Source organism: Blennius ocellaris (assembly GCF_963422515.1).
Source record: "Blennius ocellaris genome assembly, chromosome: 22".
In the NCBI taxonomy this organism is placed as follows: Eukaryota; Metazoa; Chordata; class Actinopteri; order Blenniiformes; family Blenniidae; genus Blennius; species Blennius ocellaris.
Genome location: NC_137671.1, coordinates 5,097,447 through 5,120,456, shown reverse-complemented (window position 1 = coordinate 5,120,456; position 23,010 = coordinate 5,097,447). Strand labels below are relative to the sequence as shown.

Here is a 23,010-nt window from a genome sequence, read left to right as displayed (position 1 = left end):
CTCCCTACGGCCCTCCTCCGAACATCTCCGTCTTCTTCGCGGTGAATAAAACATCCGCAGGGAGGACCGGTGGAGGTTTGCAGGTTTTTCCGAGGACGCGGCTCTTGTGTATTCATGGAGGAAAGCGTATCTCCTGAAGCCTGGACCTCAGACTCCACCGGTCTCTGAGGGATCCTGGAGGTTTTAAGCTGTCTGATTGGATTAGAGGAGCCATCACCACGTCTATCTGAGGAAGCGGCGGAGGTTCTTGAGGACAATCTGGGCTGTTGGGGTACTTTGAGAGGGTTGGGGATGTTCTCACAAGGAATTTCTCACATGACAGTGGAGGGTGTGAATTCACTGATCTGATTGGGTTTGGAGAAGACGACTTCACACTGAAGCCCAGCTGGTACATTAGCATATCTCCCATCCCCATCCTCCCCTCTTCATATGTTAAAGTGAGAAACAAAATTGAAGAAATACCATCAAGGTACATAAAATACTACTTGACAACAGTGATCATTTGTTACTTGGAGGCCAAGCAAACACCACACCGGAACCTGAGCCTGGAGTAAAACCTGGGGTTTTTTTTTTCCCTGTGAGACGAGAGTACAAACCACTCCCCCTCCACCGCAGCCCAAGAGGAAAGTCTTTTTCCTGCTGACTGCTGAGTTTTGTGTCTTGGGGTTAATTTCCGGTGCTGACCTCCAGTCTGCCGGTCCGTGAGGACTTCCCAGAACTTGTCTTCGCTCCCCGAGACGCTCTCTTGGGTTTGAGCTGCAGTTCACGCTGCCGGCTCTTTCTTCCCCCGACCGCTCTCAGCATGTCGGTTGTTCAGCGTCGGAGATGAATGAGTTTTCTCTCCATCGTCTTCACAGCCTCTCTCTCTGAGACCACTGAGCTCATGTTGCACTCGTACTTATTACTTCATCTTTTACATGGATTTCAACTGGCGTCTTTCACACAAGTCGATAAACCTTCATCGTTTCACAGTCAAACGGTGATTCTTTCATCTTCATAAAGGGTTTGATACTGAGGTCGACTCATTGGTCCATTTTTCTTTACTTCATCTTTCACATGGCCATACAGCACAACTCGCATCTTTTATGTCATTTCGGGGCAAATATTTCATCTTTTTACTGAGCGTTACTGTAAATTTATAATCTTTTACGTAGTACTTGGGCTAATTGGCGAGCCTGTTTTGACTTCCTGTTTTCTTTGTTTATTTAGTGCCGTAGTGTGTTTATGACATGTTCTTTATTGCACAATAAAGTGCGCATTCGTCACATTCATGTCAACAAACAAAAGAATGGATCCTCAGTCTTGCTACATTGATGTTATTTGGAAAGAAATTAGCACCAAATACAACAGTAATTTCTCGGCACTTTGAACAGAGAGAGAACCGACAAATCCACATGAGCAAAGCGTGAGCGACGGTGGAAAGGTCAAAGTCCCTCTAACAGGAAGAAACCTTTGCGGAAAGATTCAAAGTGTTTACTATCATATATGCACAGTAAAGAAACGTGTTTCCCTTACTTTTCTGCCCACACTGAATGCCATAACATGTAAAACTATAAAACTCAAATAAAAGTAAGCAATAGAAATATAAACCTAGACATTAAACTGTGTAAAATACAAGTGATATATATATATATATATATATATATATATATATATATATATATATATATATATATATATATATATAATGTACTATTTAAGGCGGATTCATTACAACTGCTCACGTTACTGCTGACTGGAGGATGACTCCGGACGACTCCTCTGGGAAAATGAAGCCAGAGAAACTTTAAACATCACGAGACGATTGCGGATGTCGTCCAAGGAGGCGAGCAGGTCCTCCAGTGAGTCCCCTTCCTGAGTTGTGGGGGAGCTTGATTTCCCAGTTTTTGCTTTGTTCCCGTTGGACGGAGGGTTTGTTTCACAGGCCGGCTGCCTCCATGTTGGATTGCGCTCGGCGACGTCGCGCTCCCAGTCACTCCCTGCACATGCTCCCGAGCGCTCCTCCTCGGCGTCTTCACTCTGTGACGGGAATCTGTTCTCCAAGGCCTGAACCGCCTCCTCCTTGTCTCTAAGCTCATTTTTCTTAACTTGCAGTGCTTTTTGGAGACGCTCACACTCATCCTCCTTAAGGCGTAAGGAACTTGTGAGGGCTTCCACTTCTGATTCCAGGGCGTGACAGTTCAGCATGTTCTCTTCCACCTGATCCCCGATGACGTACAGCATCTCATCGGTGATCCTTTCAGTTTCTTCGCTTTGTGACCGGAGTCGGTTCTCCAAGGCCTGAACCACATTGTCCCTGCCTGTAAGCTCTTGGTTCTTCACAAGGAGCTCAGAGTTCAGCTGGTCTTGCTTGGACTCCAGCGCTCTGACCTGGATGCTTAAATCCTCATTTTCCTTCCTCAGTTCCTTGTTTTCTTCTACCAAATGGCTGACGACTGAAATCAGCTCGCTGAATTTATGCTCGGACTCAAAGTGCAGCGCCGATGTACTTTCATCTGCCTCGTTCTCGTCGCTTAGCTGCTTGTCCTCATGGAGCTCATCTTCCGACTGTCCTTGTTTGGACTTGGGAGCGATGACCAGATCCTGATTTTCCTTCAGGAGTTCCTCAATGTCTCGTTTCGAACTTTCGAAGCGATGGTGCAACTCTAAGTATTTTGCAGCCTGACTTTGGTAAAAGTTTTTGCAAACGTTAAGAGCCTCTTGCAATTTAAGAGGCATGCACATTTGCACATTTGTGGCACAGGTACTCCTTGATGGTGTTTGCTGTGTGCTGTCCATTTCTGAAATAAAATACTGTGTTTTGCTTTTCAATGGTCCCGGTGCACCTGCAGTCATGAATTCCATTGCTGAACTTTTGATCGTTGTGTTATCTTTATGATTAGTAGCTCATGTATTGGAGTGAGTGACAATCTACTGGAAAATTAGCGATTTCTACTGACAGACCAACCTGCAAAGTGTTCCTTTGATGTTCTGTGACGTCATAACATCAAACACAAAACATCAAACATCATCACAGGTTGTACATCAACCTTTTCCATCATAACACATTTTCAATAAAGATATTTTACCCAGTCTTACTCTAAATCTTAGATCTTTTACAGTCATACTGTAAATGATTAATCTTATATGTCATGTTATTAAGACTCTTTCATCTTTTACATCGTCTTACTGTAGATTTCTAGCTTTTATGTCATCATACATTAAATCTTTCATCTGAGAGGCTGGATGATGAATATTTGATCTCTTCATGTAATCTCACTATAAATCTTTAATATTTGGCATAATCACATGCAAGTCTTATCTTTTACACTTATACTATAGTTTTCTATCCTTTAATGTATTAAACTGTGACTCTTTGATGTCTTTACGTGGTGTTTAATTTTTTTAATATATATATATAGTCATCCTGTAGCGTTTTGGTCTTTAGTTCGTCTTTGATCTTTCATGGAGTGACGACATCGATCTGTGAATTTTTTATGTGATTTTTTTTTTCCTTTTTTCAATTTTGACAGTGAATCTGTGAAACTGTAAGTCTTCCATATTTCACGTCGTCTTGCAGCATACCCCCAGCTAACTCCTAAATCTGCTATGTCAGAATTTTGTCAGTCTTTGCTGCTTTATGACGGCGTTTGTGACGCACCTGAGCCTCATATGTCACTTTTTTCACTTCATTACTTGAAAGTATTTTTCTGTCGGCACAAACATTTTCCCTCCGCGGCGATGTGGCACGACGCTGTCATCGTGCGTTCGCCCTTTATAGACTCACGCCTTGTGTTAATGACAAGTCGATAACGAGTCTGAAACCCATTAACGCGCGTGATTAAACCCACTCGGCTTCTGCCACATATGTCATGACGCGCGTTGGGCAGCATATGCTAATTCGCACATATGAAGAGCGGAGCAGCGTATATATATGTATACGTTAGCGCCTTCACACGCGGCTATAAATAAAACATAAAGTGATGATTATGATTCAGAAAACACGCTTCTCCTTTTTAATGAGATTCACTGTGGTTTTATTCAGTTTTCTGCTCCGGTGGTTTCACAGTCTCACAGCAGCTACAGCCGCAGAAAGCCTCCATCTTTTATACACTACTCACTTTATTGCCCCGTGGGGGGGTGTTTTTATTGGGCAGGTAACACGACGATAACGTTTCTGAACAAATATGCACATATACAGTGTTTGTAAACTGAAGTGAGAAAGATCCATCTGAATAGGCCGAGACTGAATACATACGGTACAGATACAGTAAATAAGACGGTCAGATGACAGAAACTACACAGGGGAACAGACTGGATGCAAACACCAAATTAAAAATAGAATTCCAAAAAAACAACTTGATACTGAAATCAAAAGAATAATAAAAAAGAATACAAAATAAAGTTAAAGCGTTTTGAAAAAAATCATAAAATGACTAGCAAACAAAAACAAATCTAAGGTAAAAATTTTAATTTTGAATATTTATTTCCTGAGGAATATTCTCTTATACAATGTTCACATCTGAAAAATAGAGCTCAGTACAAAACAAATTCAAACACACCTAATTTCATTTTTGAGAAACTCATTCTTCCTGTAAGATTTCAAGTTTATTCCCATGTCAGCCTTTATGTACCTTTATATTTGATTTATATTGAATTATTCGATTATTATTATTCTGATTCATTGGCATAAGCAATTATTTTGCATTTATGGACATAAATAATTATAAAACCTCTTTTTACAGTGTTCTAGTGTCCACCATTGCTTACGGCTGCTTACATAGAATCCTTTTCTATTTAATTTGGCTCTATACTGTACAAATATCATTGAATTAAATCACTGACTCATCGGGAGCCGCTCAGATTAAAACCGCTGTAACCGTTAACGTTTCAGAAAGGTTTTGTGCTGAAGAATATGTAGTTTTCATGTAAGGCCACTAGTGGCCACTTTTGCTCATTTTTATAATGAAACGACACACGTGCGCGCAGAGAACACTGCTATAAACAATAACAATGGGTGGGACACACGGACATTTGTGAGGACAGTTGGAGACACATTTAAGTAAATTTGCGCTCCCGGGGAGACGGACCGAAGCGTGTTTTTGAAAACATTTGCGTTTTCAGCGGCGACGTGTAAACGGAGAGCCCAAATGCAATGAAAGTTTTCCATTTTCACTTGAAAATGTTATTGTGCAAAACATGAGTCACACAAAATAAGAATATTCTTTAGCAAAATGTATACATGAAAAATATATATATATTTTACAGGGAGCTTTGAACTTATTTAGTCCATTTCTCAGATAGGCGTCGGGATACGGACCCGGCACATTAACAGAGACGCTTGGCAGCTAATCTCCGCTCTCTAATGGCTCCATGATGAGGCGGCACGCTGTCATTGGCTGACTTGAGCTGTGATAAATGGGCGAGCGGCCCGCCGAGCGAGGAGACGTTAATCTGAGGCCGCTGAAAGCCTCGTCGACTCCACAATCGCCGCCGCCTCCACGCTCCCCATCGCCGGCTAATTACTGACCCGGGTCAGGGGAGAGCCGCTCCAGCAGATCCTGTCAGATCCGCTGCAGCTTCACCTGCTGGACCACATTTCCCACAATGCACCTGTGACGCTGCGCCTTTTTTTTAACCTTAAAGATATTGTCGTATTTTAACACCTTAAAGCAATTTACAGCTTTTTTAAGCCATTTTTTTAACAGCTTATTTTGACCTAGGTTTTTTTTTGTTTTGAGTCATTTTATCCTTTATTCAGTTTACCTGTTTTAGCCATTTTTATCACTTTTAAGCAGTTTTAAAAGATTTCTGTTTCACACGTCATCGTTTTCTTTTTAATCTGTTTTTGTGATTTTTGGAGTTGTTTAAGTAGCAGTTAGCTGTTTCTTTTTATCCTTTCTTAACTGTTTGTCATTTGTATCTTTTTTTTTTTTTAGCAGTGTTTGTCATGTTTGTCTTACTTTGGACTTTTTCTGAGCTGTTTTAACCATTTTTGGCACTTTTTTTGTGTCTTTCTTCCGAGCTGTTTTAGCCATTATTATTTTTCTAGCTATTTTTTTTAATCATTTGAATCCTTTTTTAAGCTGTTTTGGTCATATTTTTCCTGTTTGTGCTATTTTTTCCCCCAGCAAATTTCAAATTCTTGTCCTCATTTGGGCCGTTTTAACCAGTTTTATACTTTTCTGAGCTGTTTTAGTATATCTGTACATTTTCTTCAGCCATTGTGGTCCTTTATTAAAGCCGTTTTAGTCATTCTTATTCTTTTAAGTTATTTTAGTCATTTCTATTTTCTTTCAGCTGTTTTAGCCATTTGTCATCTTTTTTAAGCTGCTTTACTCATTTTTACAGATAAACATGTTAACGCGATCATTGCTGTTTGGAAGTACATCCCCCCCCCCCCCCCTTTTCTATAGGAAGATGTTGACTTTCAAACACATTTCCTGTTTGTGTGTTTTTCCTGATGTCCGGCCTGCAGGGCGACTCACATGGTGAAAATCTCCGCAGTGCAACATGAAACCCGTTTAACCTGCCGTGCAGAATGACCTGACGTGGTGAATAATTGAATCGGCTCTGGGCTTTGAATCATCACATAACTGTGAATAAAGAATGGGGGCGAAGCTGCCCGGCTCTCTTTAATCAGATAACAGCAGGGCCTTCTGGGAGATGTGGTTTCTGGGCGGGGGGGGGGGGTGCAGACCGATCCAACATGAGCAGCATATTATGTGATGCTGCTGACGCCGGGCTTCTTTAAACCTCTCAAACTCTTCATTCTCGCCCTGGAACTCCCCTAAAGAGTCCAATTACAGCCAATCACGTCAGCTCCGCTCCCGCTAAACATCGCTGTGTGTTTTCTCTCAGGAGAAATCATCACAGGTGAATTTTCGGCCTCGTAATTAGCAGCCAGGAGACACTTTTCTCGACCAAACTGCTGCTGATTTCACTGCTGGCAGCTCTGTTTTTGAGCAGATCTCTAGTTTCTGTCCGGCTGCAGCAGCAGCGCTCAGAAAACACAAGAATATAAAATATAAAAAAAACTAATGTGGAGGCAGATCAGTGTTATTCCATTTGGGCAACTTTCACCTTTCATCACTCAAGAAGCATAAACGTGATTCCTTCAAGGCAAAACTTTTAAAATACTAAAACATTTTTAATAATAACTCATTAAAAAGGGAGCTTTAAAAAAATGATTCAAGTCCGCGAGAACCAGTGAAGTGGGGCTCCAGCTCCGTTTCACTACGCGAGGCTGAAAATCTCTTCAGAACAACTGAAACAATCAGCGGAACAAAAATAAATGAAGCACAAAGCAGAGAAAACTTTGCATGAAAATATGCTACAAGAAAACCTTCTCTTTAAAACTATGAATCCAGGAAGCATTTAATTGTATATATACATACATTTAAAGGAATACATGTATGTACATTTTGATATGGTCAAACATGAGTTGATGAAGACAGAAAAAGACATTATTCTGAATATTTTGAATATGATCCTTCCATAATCGTGATTATACTTCATTTTAATTACTATATATTTGATATCTTTTAATGAGTTTAACAACATAAACGTCATTTCAACAGATGATTAGTCTCAGAATGATAGTTCTAACATCTTGAAAAGGCTTCAAAATGATCGATTTACTACATTCTACTTCTCGCCACTCCTTTTTGGACATGAAACCACATCGTATTGTTCTGCTGTTATGCATTCAGTGTGTTTGGTTTTAGATTGGTGTGAACTGTTTAAGAAAATGAGAACGTTTAAGAAAATTCATACAATGTCCGTCTTTCTACAATGAAACTGTACTGTACCTTTCAGTGCAGCTGAAAATGTTTTAAAATAGGTTTTCTTCTGTAGTTATTGGCCTTTTTTGTGGGATTATTTCATCAGTACTTTAATGTGGAACTCTAATGATGACATCCACATGGAAGGGAGGCTGAAAATACAAATTGAGCAGATAAATGCAGTACTGACTTATTAGTATATATGCATTATTATCCACCATTAATTAATCTGTAAACGTGTTCAATATTTGACTCTATGCAGATGATGCTGTGCTATACCTTCGTTTTTAGTTCAAGATCATTTAGCATTAATTGTGTGTGTGTGTGTGTGTGTCTCTCTCTCTCTCTCTCTCTTTCTATATCTATATATATATAAGTGTTGGTCTGTATTTGGAGGACATTGTGTTGTAGCTGTGCTCTTAATCCATCGAATGATTTTCAGTAGAAAAACACAATCATTCATCACAAAAAACATTGTGAATTATGCACAAGATATTTCCTCAAAGAATACCTTTTTCCCATTAATGCAGCCGGCATTATTTATTCTGAAGGTTTTTGATCTCTCTGCATAAGTTACTGTCTTGAGAGGAAAGATATTTAATGTTTCAGCCAACAAGGTCAGTTATCTAAGTGTTCACAGCCTCCCTAAAGGAGAAATTAAAAAAGTTAAAGAACTGCCAAGTAATGACAACTTTAAGTGAGAATCTACTTCTTATTTTACATGCAGACATCAGTGATTCCCTTTTAATATATATATATATATATATTTTTTTTTTAAATTCAAGGTTTCATTCACATTCCTTGTCATGACAAATATATAAAACAGAAAAAGAAAGTGTTAATTTAAATCAGGTCCAAATCCAGAAACGGCTTCTGTGAAGCTCAACACTGTTCAACCTTTGGCGTCAGACAACCCAAGTTCAGAACCATTATCACAGGATATGGTGACTTCAGACCCGGTTTAAACCAGTTCAACACAGTTCACAGGCGTCTGTGTTCGGATCAATGACATGAAAGAGCGTCAGGCTTTTGGACGCTGCAACAAAAGAACCAGAGGCGGGGAGACAAAGACTCTTCCTTGAAATGATGCCGTGGAGTTTCTTCAATCAGAAATTCTCCTGTGTGCTTTTACCTCCACTCGCTCTCTGACGCTTCTGAATGGTTCTTTGTTTATGCGGCTCGGGAGGATTAAAAAAAGAGAGAGAGAGAGAGAGAGAATCCTCTGGCGGTGACGCTCGGAGAGCATCTCGTTTGAGGATCTTTTCCACTTACTGCAAACACAATTACAGCCTCAGTTTCTCTGTGAAATGACTTCATTTTTCAGCCGATCGCTGCTGCTGCTGCTGCTGCTGGTTCAGGAGAAGAGTTTCAGCCCAAAACTCCTCAGGAGGGACAGATAAATGAGCCGATTTAAAGTGCAGAGGGAATGATTAACAGGGCTGCTGATATCAAGAGCTGTTGTGTGTGTGCGTGTGTGTGTGTGCGTGTGTGTATAAGTGTGTGAGAGAGAGATATTTGGCTGTTTATCAAGACGTCCAGAGTCGTTGTTTTCTCCGCTGTTTAACACAATAAATGTGAGTCTGAGTTCATGCTAATGGAGGCCGCGATTGTGTGTGTGTGTGTGTGTGTGTGTGTGTGTGTGTGTGTGTGTGTGTGTGTGTGTGTGTGTGTGTGTGTGTGTGTGTGTGTGTGTGTGTGTGTGTGTGTGTGTCAGTATAACTGTTAAAAATCCTCGAGGGTGACAGAGTTAATTAAACACAGTGTTTAATGCAGCTGGGCACACACACACACACACACACACACACACACACACACACACACACACACACACACACACACACACACACACACACACACCATCTCTTTCCCACAGAGTGCTCATCGTCTCTGTACATCAACAACCTTCAGTTTGGCAACATACAGTATTTCTATGTGTGTGTGTGTGTGTGTGTGTGTGTGTGTGTGTGTGTGTGAGTGTGTGTGTGTGTGTGTGTGTGTGTGTGTGTGTGTGTGTGTGTGTGTGTGTGTGTGTGTGTGTGTGTGTGTGTGTGTGTGTGTGTGTGTGTGTGTGTGTGTGTGTGTGTGTGTGTGTCAGAATAACAGTTAGAAATGCTCCAGGGTGACACGGTACGTGTGTCCACATTTTGAATATTGAAATCTGAACGTCTGTAATGAGATTCCTGCTCACACAGATGCGTACGTAACAAGATGTGTGTGCGTAATGGGCTTCATTAGTGTTGATGACGTTTTATTTGTGTGTGTAAGGAGTTTTATTTTCTGTCTGTGTGTAATGAGATTGCCGGCCCCGAATGATCTTCACATTTGTGTGTGTGTGTGTGTGTAATTTTATCCGTGTCCGTCCTTGAATATGTGTGTTTAAATACAAAAAATGAATCAAACCTGAGAACAGTCACAAATATCACATTTTGAGATGTGAATACACAAAAATCCCACTGCAGACACGTTAATCAATGGACGCACAAACCTGAGCATTTATAGACACAAACTATGACATAACACAACACAGGAGCAGAAGAACAAGCACACACACACACACACACAAATCTTACTACAGACATGTCGCATATAGATACACTAAAGACACACACACACATTTTCTTTTGGCACATACACATTTGTGTACACAGAAATGTCATTACAAACACACAAATCTCATTATGCGCACAGAAATCTGATTATACACACACACACACACACACACAAAAGCAAGATTATAAAGATCTACAGGAGACGCAGCTCCTCTTTAATGATCATTAAAATCTGATGAGACGGAGGAGGAGGAGGAGGAGGAGGAAGAGAATGAAGAGAAACAAAAACATTAGCCTGCAGAACAGAGAAATGTTTTTTTGAACGCTTCGTTATCTGCACCGTCGAACTGAACCCGCGAGGAGAGAAACAACACACACCCCACCGTTTCAAGTAATCTACAAGAGGAACCCGTGTTTTCACAAGGAAGTACTTAGAAGAAAGTCTCAGCAACATGAAAAATGGAGGAGTTTAATGACTTCAAAGTAAAAGCTCCTCATATTTGTCCTGTCCACAGTGACTTTCGCTTGCTCATGTGGAATTGTGGGGTTTTCTCTGTACAAGTGCCTTGACATGTGTTGTATTTGACACTATATAAATAAAGTTGAATTGAATATTGAAGAAGCGAAAAAAAATAAACTATCCCCTCATAGTTCTAAGAGACAAGCAGTTTTAGTGGAAGAGGTTTTGATTTCGTTTCCTCTCTTTTACCTTGTGTTCTGCTTTTCTTGTCCAAACCAGCCATTAAAAGAGCTTAAACAGCTCTAAACTAGTAACACATCAGATTTAAAAACAGCTTAAAATCAGTCTAAAAACAGCTCAAAACTCATCTCACAAACAGCTCCCAATAGGTTTTAAACCAGATTCAAATCAGATAGAAACCAGCTTCACAACAGTCTAAAACGCAGCTTCAAATCTGTGGAAAGTCATCTTAAAGCCAATTATCAAACAGATTTAAATCAGTTGGGAACCAGATTTACACCAGTCCGGGGGGAAAAAAAGGTTCAAATATTAGACTTTAAAACTGTTCAAACCAGTTCCAAATCAGTTGGAAAATCAGATTTCAGTCATTCAGAAAGCAGCTCAAAATCAACATCTGATTCACATCAGTTGAAAATCTGCTTTAAAATGATCCAAAAGCTTCAGTTTGATCAGTTCGATATCCAGCTTCTAACCGGTTCAGTCTAAATACCAGCATGAAAAACTGTGAGAAACCAGTTTCAAACCAGCTTTCAAACGATCCTGAATACTTCCAAAGAAGCGGCTTTACACCGGCGAGAAACCGGCTTCGAAGCAGTGCAACCTGGTGACGTCAGATTCTGAAAGCACCTGATTTATGGAGAAAATCCTGTTTCAGTTTAGTCACATTTCACCTGCACTCGTAAATCCAGGAGGATTTTTTTTCTTTCTTTTTTAACGACACTTTTATTCCTCGAAGTTTCACCTGCTGCAGCCGCTCCGGCTGAAACCGGATTTTAGGGCTTGATTGAAGGATCGCGGTTTGATTTGTGAGGAAATAAAGCTGCTCTTTCTCCACTCCGACAGTAAAAGATTTCCTCTACTGGATTCTACCGGTGTGTAGTTCAAGTGCCGTCAGTAAAGTCTGTAAAAAAATCAGATTTATCCCCTCTCCAGCAGCAAGAGAGAAATGTAAACGTTTTTACAGCAGATCGGGAGCCAGCGACTCTTCTTCACTCCTCCTCCTCCTCCTCCTCCTCCTCCTCCTCCTCTCTGTCTCTGATGCTTCACGTCTGCAGTTTTTCTCCTTCCGACTGTAAATCTCTTATGCAGCTGATTGAGGAGAGAAAAAAAAAGGGGCGGGGGGGGCACTAAAACAGGGTGGGGGAAAAAAAAAAACGACTCCCGGGGGAAAAAACTCATAAACTGGCCTGCTTTCTTCCCCTTCTTCCTCCTCTTCCTCCTCTTCCTCCTCACTCTTTGGGGCTCGCTCTAATGGTTTCACGCTGAGTCTCGACCTTGAGCTCCTCCAGTCTTCAGAGTGGCGAGGCTCCCTTTTATCTTCCTCTGATGATGTAAAGTAAAAAAAAAAGGGGGGGGGGGTGGAGGGGGGGGGTGGAGGGGTGAGGTGGTCTTCATGTGTTGGCCCGTTTCCTCTCGCCACCCCATCACGTCTGTCTCTCACGCCAGCTCTGATGTTGACGTGCTGTCGGATGCCTCAACCTTCAATCCTCGGTATTTTTAAAAGGGTTGAAAGTTTCATTTTCCACACGAGACAAAATGGTCTTTTTTCTACCCGCGACGCCACGAAAGAGACTCCAAATGTTGTAGTACGTATGCCAGGCCGATAGGGGGCGCTGTGGTGCTCCCGGAGAAACACACCTGAAACAGAGAAGACCACGCCGAGCTGGAGAAAAAAACGTAGAAATCGACAATTCCCACATCTGGCATCATTTTTCTTCTTCTTCTTCTTCTTCTCCTTCTTCTCCTCTTCCTCCTCTCTTCCTCTCTTCTTCTTCTTCTTCTTCTTCTTCTTCCTCCTCCTTCTTCTCCTCTTCCTCCTCTTCTTCTTCTTCATCTTCTTCTCCTCTTCCTCCTCTCTTCCTCTCTTCTTCTTCTTCTTGTTCCTCCTTCTTCTTCCTCTTCTTCTTCTTCTCTTCCTTCTCCTCCTCCTTCTTCTTCTTCTTGTTCTTCTGTACTACTACACTGCACCACACACACACACACACACACACACACACACACACACACACACACACACACACACACACACACACACACACACACACACACACACACACACACACACACACACACAGCAGAGGCAGCAGCAGGATTCACACTCTTCAGGTTGAATAATCGCTGAGCAGATCTTTTTTTTTTCCTTCCCGTCTTTGTTCTCGGGGAAAATAAAAAAGTTTTCACGCTCGCTTGGCTGCCGGAAAGTTTAGCGCCGACGAGGAGATGCTGATGATGACGATGACGGACGAGGATGAAGGTCCATTAGCGGGGGACGATGATAGTGACAGATCTAGACGTCAACAGCCTGGGAAGTGGTTCAGGGCTCCAGAACCACGTCCCCAAACAGGGTCTCAAGCCGGTCCTGGATCCATTACAGGCCGAAGCGCCGCTTTGTCTCATAAAGTCCATCTTTATTCCCTTTCTTTTCTTTTCTCATCCACTTTAGTGCAAATGTCCCACACCAATGTCCTCCATTCTGGTAGTTTTTCCTCCCCATTCACTGACGACGCCTCCACACTGAAAGGTCTTCTTGCCAGTATCTTTGCAGCGTCATTTCGCTCCTCTAATTTTGTGTAATTTGCCGGCTCGCCTTACAAAAGCGCTTCTTTTTTTTTTTTTTTTAATCATGCCTGTTGTTTTCTATCGTTGAGATCAGTCCAAGGCGTCGACGCCGCCGACAAAGTCCAACTTTCACTCCCTTAGAGGAGTCTGAAACCAGCTCCAGGTGCTTTTCTTTAACTGTTTCTTATCTAAATAACTATATAAGTCTATATTACAAAACCTAAATAAACAGATAGTAGGTTATACACGTGTATTCATATTAATTTGAATTAAGGCGGGTAGCCACAGTTTTACTCTCATGAAAGCAGGACGCTCTTCCTTTGAAAATGGAACCCATTTTTCCCTTCTTTTTTAAAAAAAAAAAGTCAGTTTAATTCCCAAGAAAGAAAGTTATTTTTTTCCCCCCATTGTAAGTTGTCCTTTAACCACATCACTCCGTTGTTTGAGGCTCGTAGGTTCAGGTTTGTACCAGTTATCACCTTTTTGCAAGCAATAATCAAGAGTTTAGATTGGTGCCGATCACCAATTCTGAGAAAAACTGGAGGGAGAGAGAAACTTTCATCACAAACACTTTCAGAACCAAAAGAAATAAAACACAGAATTTAACATTTTGAAATTCACAAATGAATATCAACTACAGACTGGATGCTGAAGAGAGAACAGTCTGAGCCAGAACTCTAAAATATCACTATGAAACCAGTACAAACCAGTTTAATTACAAAGTAGAAAGCAATTTGTACTCAGTCCAAAGAGAAAAAAACAGCGATAAAGTCAAAATACTGCATAGAATGTGTTGCATTCACCAGCTTTAAGTTTGTTTTATAGTTTCTGTGGAAGTTTTTTTTTTTTCCTTTTTCTCATTTTGTGTCATTTTAGTGTTTTAATATCCCCCCTATTTAGTGAATTTGTGACTCAGATTTCCTCATTTATGATCATTTCAGTCTCTTTATGGTTGTCTGGAGTCTGACTTTGATCGTCTTGGCGACTTTAGCAGCTTTTATAGTCAATTCTTGGGGTTTGGTGGCTGTTTCTTCAACACTTGTTTTTAGTTTTCATCACTTTTATAAGTTTTTTTGGTGAAGTGTGTGCGTGCGTGTGTGTGTGTGTGTGTGTGTGTGTGTACGTCTGTGTGTGTGTGTGAGAAAGCCTCCGACCTGTTACATCACACCTCTGCGGTGCTGTAAAAGCAGCGCGGCGGTGCATGCTGGGATACGCTCCCAGGAACCTGTAAATAATTCAGAGTGACTGGCAGGGCGGCCATGTTTTGTCTGCTAATTAATTCACAGCAGACAACTAATAACAGGAAGCCCCGCCCCCTTCGGTCCTCGTTAATAACGACTGTCAATCGCGTCCTCGTCCTCTCACCCTCCTCTTCTTTCCCTCCTCCTCTCCTCCTCTGCACCGCCTCCAAAAAAAATAAAAAATATATATATTTATGTTGAACATGAAACATGTTGATCAAAATAATAATAATAATATTGTAATGTTTTCTAAATCCAAATAAACTTTATGTACTTAAAAGTGCATGAAAGATGGTGCCATGAAAAGGCATTTAGTGTGTGTGTGTGTGTGTGTGTGTGTGTGTGTGTGTGTGTGTGTGTGTGTGTGTGTGTGTGTGTGTGTGTGTGTGTGTGTGTGTGTGTGTGTGTGTGTGTGTGTGTGTGTGTGTGTGTGTGTGTTGTTGTTCAGCAGATTAAAGAGCCAAGAGGCCTTCAGTGGCACTTTAATCATCATGTCGGAGCCTCTCGCCCTGCAGCCAACACAATACACCATAATCCACTTTACACTCGATAACACACACACACGCACACACACACACACACACACACACACACACACACACACACACACACACACAGTTTTCTCTCTGCCGTTCCAGTGTTTCTTCTCACTTCTTATCCACCAGTTCTTGGCTCCTGTCCTGGCAAAGAAGCGCCGCCTCTTTGACGAAGCCGCTGATCCGAGTGTTTGTGGTTGTTTTACAACAAATTCCTCTGGTATCCTCACTTTTCATTGCTCTGTGGTTTGTTTTTCTTGTTTTTTCCCCTCTCCTTGGAGCCACAGTGTGCGACCAAGACACACTGTCATCTACAAGCTCGTTGTCCCGCCCTTCCAGTGGGAACCAGACGTCAACAAAACACTGAAGCGTCGGTTACTTATGCGCCATTTGTGACTTTAGACTGTTAAAATACATCAACGTCCAGCGGTGATGCCGTTAACACACATCCGCCGTGGCTTACTGTGTTTCTGGAATTACGATTTCACTCTTCTTCCCCCTTTCAAGTGAAAACGCGTCGTTTTTTTGCGTTTCAGCAAAATTTAGCGTTTACATGACGGAGCCCGTTTCCAAGGAAACGTCAGCAACGCTGAGAATCGGCGCCGTTGTGTGTTGTCGCAGTGAAACCGCACATACATTCTCGCTTTAAATATTAGTATTGATGATATATTGGAAGAGTTTATATAGTTTGGGACGACACACCAAATTTTAAGTGGAAAATTGTTTTATTTTCTTTGTTTATTTATTTATTTTTTGGCCTCTTTCTGAAAGTGTGTCAGTATTCTGAAGTGGAGCAGAACAAACTCTATTCCCAGTCTTTATTAATGCAGCACATCCTCCGCAGCCGCGCGGCGCATTAGCATGTTAGCGCGCCGGCTTGCCCGCTTAATCCACTGCGTCTCCTCGCTCCTCGGCGGCGGACTAATTGGTGTTTGTGTGCAGATGAAATGAAAATCCGTCGGTAACGACGTTTCAGGGGGAATTACAAACCGAGGGCTGAAGGGCAAACTTGGATCGCGGCGGCATTAATAAAAGAGGAGAAGAAGAACGGCTGAGGTCCCACTTCCTGTTTCATCCTGATTGGTCACATCTGGAGCTCATTTCAGGCCTGGTGTCTAACTTTGATTGGTTGTACGTCTTCATTTTAAGGGTCTAAGGTCTTGATTCTTATTGGTTTGAAATCTCAGTTAGATTCCGTTCACTGTTTCACTTAGTTTTTTTCCTGCCTGGTTCTGGTTTTGGGTCCCAGTCGTGTTGGTTTGAGGTCTGCATTCATTCTGTTTTTGATTCGTCACTTGTTTGGTTATGAGCCTGAGATTCAACAAGTCGGCGGTTTTGCATTTGAAGGCGATCTGGATTCCGATTTGACCTCGTTTTAGTTCTGACTTTGAGCAAAACTTTCATTGGTTTTGCTGTTAAATAAAATCGTTTTGGAATCTGGATTTGGATTTTCTGTGACCACATTAATGAGACGAGATTGTTTCTGATATTAGTAGTGATTTTATGCTGGTTCACTCTGGTTTGAGACTCTGAATCCAGTTCTGGTTTAAGATCTGCATTTTGACTGGAAAGTTGTGATTTTTTTGGGGGGGTCTTCATGTGACTTGATGTCAGTTGCTTGTGGTTAAAGACCAGACGTGGTGTCGTCTGGGGTCTGTGTCCTTCTTTTAGGATCCTGTTCTGCTGTGAAATTAACTTCAGTGGCAGAATTTGATTCTTAATCCCACTTGGGAGCCACGTTTCCTGCTGGCCGCGCCGGTGGACGACTGCTGGAATCGACGATGGAATGCCGATTTCAATTTCAAACGATTCCTTGGGAACCCGTTCTCAATATGAACCGGCTTTTCGATTCCCATCCGTAGGTCTGGTCCCCGTCGAGTGTGGATGTCCTCGGGAGAAGCAGGGACCCTCTGTGTGTCTGTGTTGGTGGACTGAGACCGCCGTCGGTCTGTCAGCTTGACGAGTTTAATAATAGAAAAATGAATCAGACGTAGACGAGCGACCTTTCGCTTCTTTCTTCTTCTGTCAGCGCTGCTATGTGAGGCGTCAACCCCCCCTCCCCCTCCCCCGCCCCGATCCTCCCGATGAAACAAATGACAGAGAACCCAAAATGACTTGTTTGTTTCAAGACTTTCGCAAGGAAACGAAATCCTGAATAAGAAAAGAACCAGACCTGCTCTGGGAGCAAGACGAGTCTTATCAGAAGCACCTGAACAGACCCAGCCATTACCGTCAGTATCAAGAGGTTCTGGTTCGGCAGATCAACGGTCCTTTTGGGTAAACGCACAGGCGTCTGGGTCCAGACCCAGGGGGATTTGACGCACATCAAAGAAAAGTTCTGGTCCAGATTTGAAACTTTCAGGTCAAGTTCTAAACACAATGAAGTAGAAACAGACGCAGTTTAATTATGAATACGACTCGGTAAAACCTGCTACCCTGGTTTGTGTGAGAGCCACTTCTACTGTGCCACTGTGGACACATTAATAACACACACACACACACACACACACACACACACACACACACACACACACACACACACACACACACACACACACACACACACACACACACACAGAAAATGCTCATCTATAATGAAGGCAGCCTCTCATTAATAGTTTTTAGTCGCATATGTAGAACTGTGTGTGTGTGTGTGTGTGTGGGTGTGTGTGTGTGTGTGTGTGTTGCATTAACCACACTGCTTGTCTTGCGGCTTGTTTAACGTTTCATAAAGTGAATCCACGTCGCGCTGCATCTGAATCATTTATGCTCCGATCTGACCGAACCACACCATTAACGTAAAGTGCTCAACACACACACACACACACAAACACACACACACACACACACACACACACACACAGTGACTTGCATTCAGCGCACAAACGTTACTTTACTTTAAACTTGAACCTGGTTAGATTAAACTAACCTGAACTTTATACTTCACCATCAAACTGTCCAGGGTTCTGATGTATCAGGGTCCCGGTTGGTTTCAGGGCCGGAGCTTTTTCACTGCCCCCGGTCCTTTCTTTTTCTTTTTTTGTTTTCCTCAGCTTGTCATCTGAACAAAACGTTCCCGGTGGACCGTCTGAGAAACAGTTTTCTGTCGCTCTCTCTGGTTTTTTCACCTTTTTAGGGGTGTGGACAGGGCATGTGACTTCTGCAACTTCGATTTAATTTGCTTAAGTCTATTAGCTTTTCTGTATCTTTGTTGTGTGTGGGTTTTTTTTTGTGGGGTTTTGTGTATGAGCTGAGTCTTTTGTAATTCTTGACGCCACAAATGTCTTTTTATGCAGTTTTATGGGTCTTTTTGTTTGTTTTTATGTGTGTTTTTATGATTTTAATTGTCTTTTTGGTTGTTTGTCAGATCTGTTCGCTAAAGATAACGTTCTGTATCAAGGAGGTCTCAGGATGTGAAAACTGGAGACGCGAGTGAAGCTGAGAGCAGTGGAAATTGCTGAGTCCCTCTTCGTGTTGACAGAACACACACACACACATACATACACAGAAAATGTGCTACGATGATCTCTGATGATGATGATGAAGGAGAGAGTGTGGGTGTGAGGAAAGTCACCTTCTCCTCTGGGACGTGTTGTGACTCTCAGATCATGGAGCTGAAGACAAAATGTCTTTGTGAAATTGAGACGGTCACCAGAACGCCCCCCCGGGTCAAACTGCTTCAACACAACCAGCAGAGCATTTCAACCTTGTTTTGTGTGACTTTCGACTCTTTAGTTTCTCATTTTGTGACATTTTTGCGTCACTTTATGGTTGTTTGACAATTTTCCCTAACTTAGTGATTAATTGATGTGATTTTTGATTCGCTTCGGGTTTGTTATGCGAAGTTTTTGTCTGTTTTTGGATCATTTTGCATCACAAAGTCACAATAAGAAAGTTTGTTGAGGACATGGAACCAGTGTGTCGGTTCTCATCAGTCTCATGGGGGGAATTATTGAATCGTGTGTGTGTGTGTGTGTGTGTGTGTGTGTGTGTGTGTGTGTGTGTGTGTGTGTGTGTGTGTGTGTGTGTGTGTGTGTGTGTGTGTGTGTGTGTGTGTGTGTGTGTGTGTGTGTGTGTGTGTGTGTGCCATAATGAGAACATTCTCCCTCCTTGATGAAGGACGCAGTCACATGACACGACAACACACACATACACACACACCTGTACTCTATGTGTTTCTAATTCTGTATGCTCTCTACTGTGACACACACACACACACACACGCACACACACACACACACAGAAGGTCGCAGTCTCTGATTGGCTGTGTCTCGCTGGGAGGCTTGAAGGTTTTCAGGAGGAGGCGATTCATCACTGACACAAACTTCACCTTGACGCTAACGCGACATGACAATGAAAGACAAGAAGATGTTCTGAAACAATATTCATTGACAGTTATTTATGGACTGGAACGTAAAAAAAAAATACAAAAATAAACTACTTAATGAAATATATCGTGTAATATAAACTGACAGGGACACTCAGAGGAGCTGCTGGCGACATCGACGGACCCTTCATCGGGATTATTCCTCCTCCAGCGCAGAGACAGATGAGAGGCTGAACAAGTTCTTCACTGTGGGCGGGGCTAATGAGAGCTAACTGCCCAGTAATCATTGTGGGCGGGGCTTACCGGTGCTGTCATTTGTGTTTCATATTGAATGGCGAATATATCATTGCCTTCATAAATCTCAACAATTTACTTGCTTGACCTGCTACACCCACCCAACAAAATCGGCCAAACATGTATACCTACCCATTTTAATTTTCCATAAATTTTCCGATCCTGTCTAGTTTTACTTCAGTGCGGGAGCGTCAAACTCAGATCCTCGAGGTTTTCCACGTCTCCCTGCTTCAAACACGGCTGATTGCAATGAGTGGCTCGTTATGTGGCTTTGTGCTGAATGTGGTGATGATGAACCAGCAGGATATTCAGGCGTGTTAAAGAAGGGAGACGTGGAAAACATGCAGGGCTGCGTCTCTCAACGAGTTCTGAGTTTGAGACCCCTGCTTTAGTGTCTTCTCTTTGACATCGACTCAACATAGCCACTCTACTTCATATTGATGACTGCAACCTCTGTACTCGCCTACCCTGTCCAACTTCCTGTAGACCTACCTAACTACCTATCCAGCTACCTACCTACCTACCTACCGATCTACCTACATATCTATCTACCTATCTACCTACCTACCTACCTACCTACCTACCTTTCTACCTACCTACCTATCTACCTACATACCTACCGATCTATCTACCCACCTACCTTTCTAACTACCTACTGACCTACCCACCTACCTTTCTACCTACCTACCTACCTTTCTACCTACCTACTGACTTGCCCACCTACCTTTCTAGCGACCTACCTACCTACCTACCTACCTTTCTACCTACCTACCGACCCACCTACCCACTTACCTACCTACTGATCTTCCTACTTACCCATCATCTACCGACATATCCACCTACATTCCTACTTTCCGACCTACCTACCTACCTACCTACCCTACCCAACATGATTAGGTTTCTTTTCAACCAACAAAGGGGAAAAGATGGTTAACCTTGCTGACATGTTTTGAGTGTCGTCTGACGTGTGGTCACCTGACCAAGACCGACCTGTCATCATTCGTCAGCAAGGTAAAACAAAATCCCTTGGTATGTTGGTTAAAGGGAAACAGTATCATATGCCCACATACCAAAAACCACCTACCTACCAGCCGACCTCCTCTTTACAACACATTGAATTATCGTTTATACGTTCGGTACTGTTACTAGTTCCACCTAATTCAATTAGTTTGTGTTCAGGTGTTGTTAAAATCTGATGAAGACATCTGCTTCATCCACACATGGGAGGAGCACTGCATGCTGGGAGCCGAGACCACCGGATAGAAAATGTTTGGAAAGTAGGACAGAAGAAGAAGAAGAAGAAGAGGCAGTGGATGAGTGTGTTTCTCTCTCAGGGGACGTTCAAGTGTTGATGAATGCGTTTTCCAGTTATGATGATGACGGCGTGCTGATGATGATGATGATGATGATGATGATGATGCAGAGAAACCTGCAGCTCTCTGGCTCCTCCATGTGGACGCCACCTGAACTGCAGCTTCATTCATAAAACTGGCGATCAAACTGAAAGGGCTGAGTCAGCGCAAATTTTTTTTGTGCTGACTGATGGAAAAGAGTCGAGTTTGGTTGAGTTATTGAGTTTCTGTCAACACGCTGGACAATCTGAACTCATAACTGAAGATGTCTGTGGCTCCCGTCAGCGTGTGTGTGTATGTGTGTGTGTGTGTGTGTGTGTGTGTGTGTGTGTGTGTGTGTGTGTGTGTGTGTGTGTGTGTGTGTGTGTGTGTGTGTGTGTGTGTGTGTGTGTGTGTGTGTGTGTGTGTGTGTGTGTGTGTGTTTAACTCCTAATTGTGCTCCTTTTACTGCAATCACCAACCTTTTTGTCTGTCAGAAACAGAAAAAGTTGAATTACAAAAAAGAAACACAAATAAGCAAATAAAGAAGAATAACAAAGTAATAATTGCCAAAATACATTACACAAACATAAATGTGAATTTAAAGGCCAAAAAGTGAGAGAAATGATCCAAAGGAATAATTTAAGATGACTTAGCTCACTGGTTACTGAACTTTTTTTAGCCCCGAGATTAACTCTTAATAAGGCTGAGGCCTCGTTGTCCAGCTCTGACCTCTGACCTCTCCTCCTCTCTCTCAGATATGGTGACATGGTGCCAAAGACCATCATGGGGAAGATCTTCGGCTCCATCTGCTCCCTGAGCGGCGTGCTGGTCATCGCTCTGCCGGTGCCCGTCATCGTGTCCAACTTCAGTCGCATCTACCACCAGAGCCAGAGAGCCGAGAAGAGGCGAGCACAGAAGGTAAGGTTCCTGCGACCTTCCAAACCCAGTGGCACCACAAAAGTGCTGTGATACCGCCACCTGCAGGTCACACGTGTAAAAAACGTGTGTCATCAGAATAGCAGTGAACCTTTGCAGCATACTTTCAGGTTCTGGTCAAAAAAATTGAAGCCTGAATCTGAGTTTTACACACACACACACACTCACACACACACACACACACACACACACACACACACACACACACACACACACACACACACACGGATAAACCCCGGATCTGTTTGTCCTCGAACAGAAAACCAGGCTTGCTTGAATTCGCGCGGCGAAGAGCAGCGGAGCTCACGCTTATTTGCAGTATAAACACAGCCGGCTGCTGATTGGCTCCGCTCAGGAGGTAACCACGGAGACGCAGACGCCATTGCTGAACTGCTGCCGGCCGGCCAGCACCCATGTTTCCATGTTGCCGTCTGGGGGTCAAGCTGCAGGCTGCTGCATGGTTATTCTGAGACGTTTTCCATGACGTCTTCATTTCCTGTGTGTGTGTGTGTGTGTGTGTGTGTGTGTGTGTGTGTGTGTGTGTGTGTGTGTGTGTGTGTGTGTGTGTGTGTGTGTGTGTGTGTGTGTGTGTGTGTGTGTGTGTGTGTGTGTGTGTGTGTGTGTGTGTGTGTGTGTGTGTGTGTGTGTGTGTGTGTGTGTGGTGTGTATGTGATGCCAGTCTTATGTTGCATCCTGTATCTCTCTCGCTCCCTGAACCTACACCATCAGGCTAACTTGTGCTCGATCGTCTTCTTCTTCTTCTGTGGTTTT

At 42.6% G+C, this 23,010-nt stretch overlaps 1 protein-coding gene across 1 annotated transcript in view; it reads left to right on the top strand.

The window, feature by feature from the left end:
- The window catches only part of kcnd2 (potassium voltage-gated channel, Shal-related subfamily, member 2), a gene marked incomplete at both ends in the record, with an annotated part of 46,742 nt that overhangs the window by 21,685 nt on the left and 2,047 nt on the right, over window positions 1-23,010 (top strand). The window contains 3 exon segments of the mRNA XM_080518385.1: window positions 22,059-22,221; window positions 22,499-22,513; window positions 22,517-22,597. Coding sequence (XP_080374511.1) covers window positions 22,059-22,221; window positions 22,499-22,513; window positions 22,517-22,597 — 259 coding nt within the window.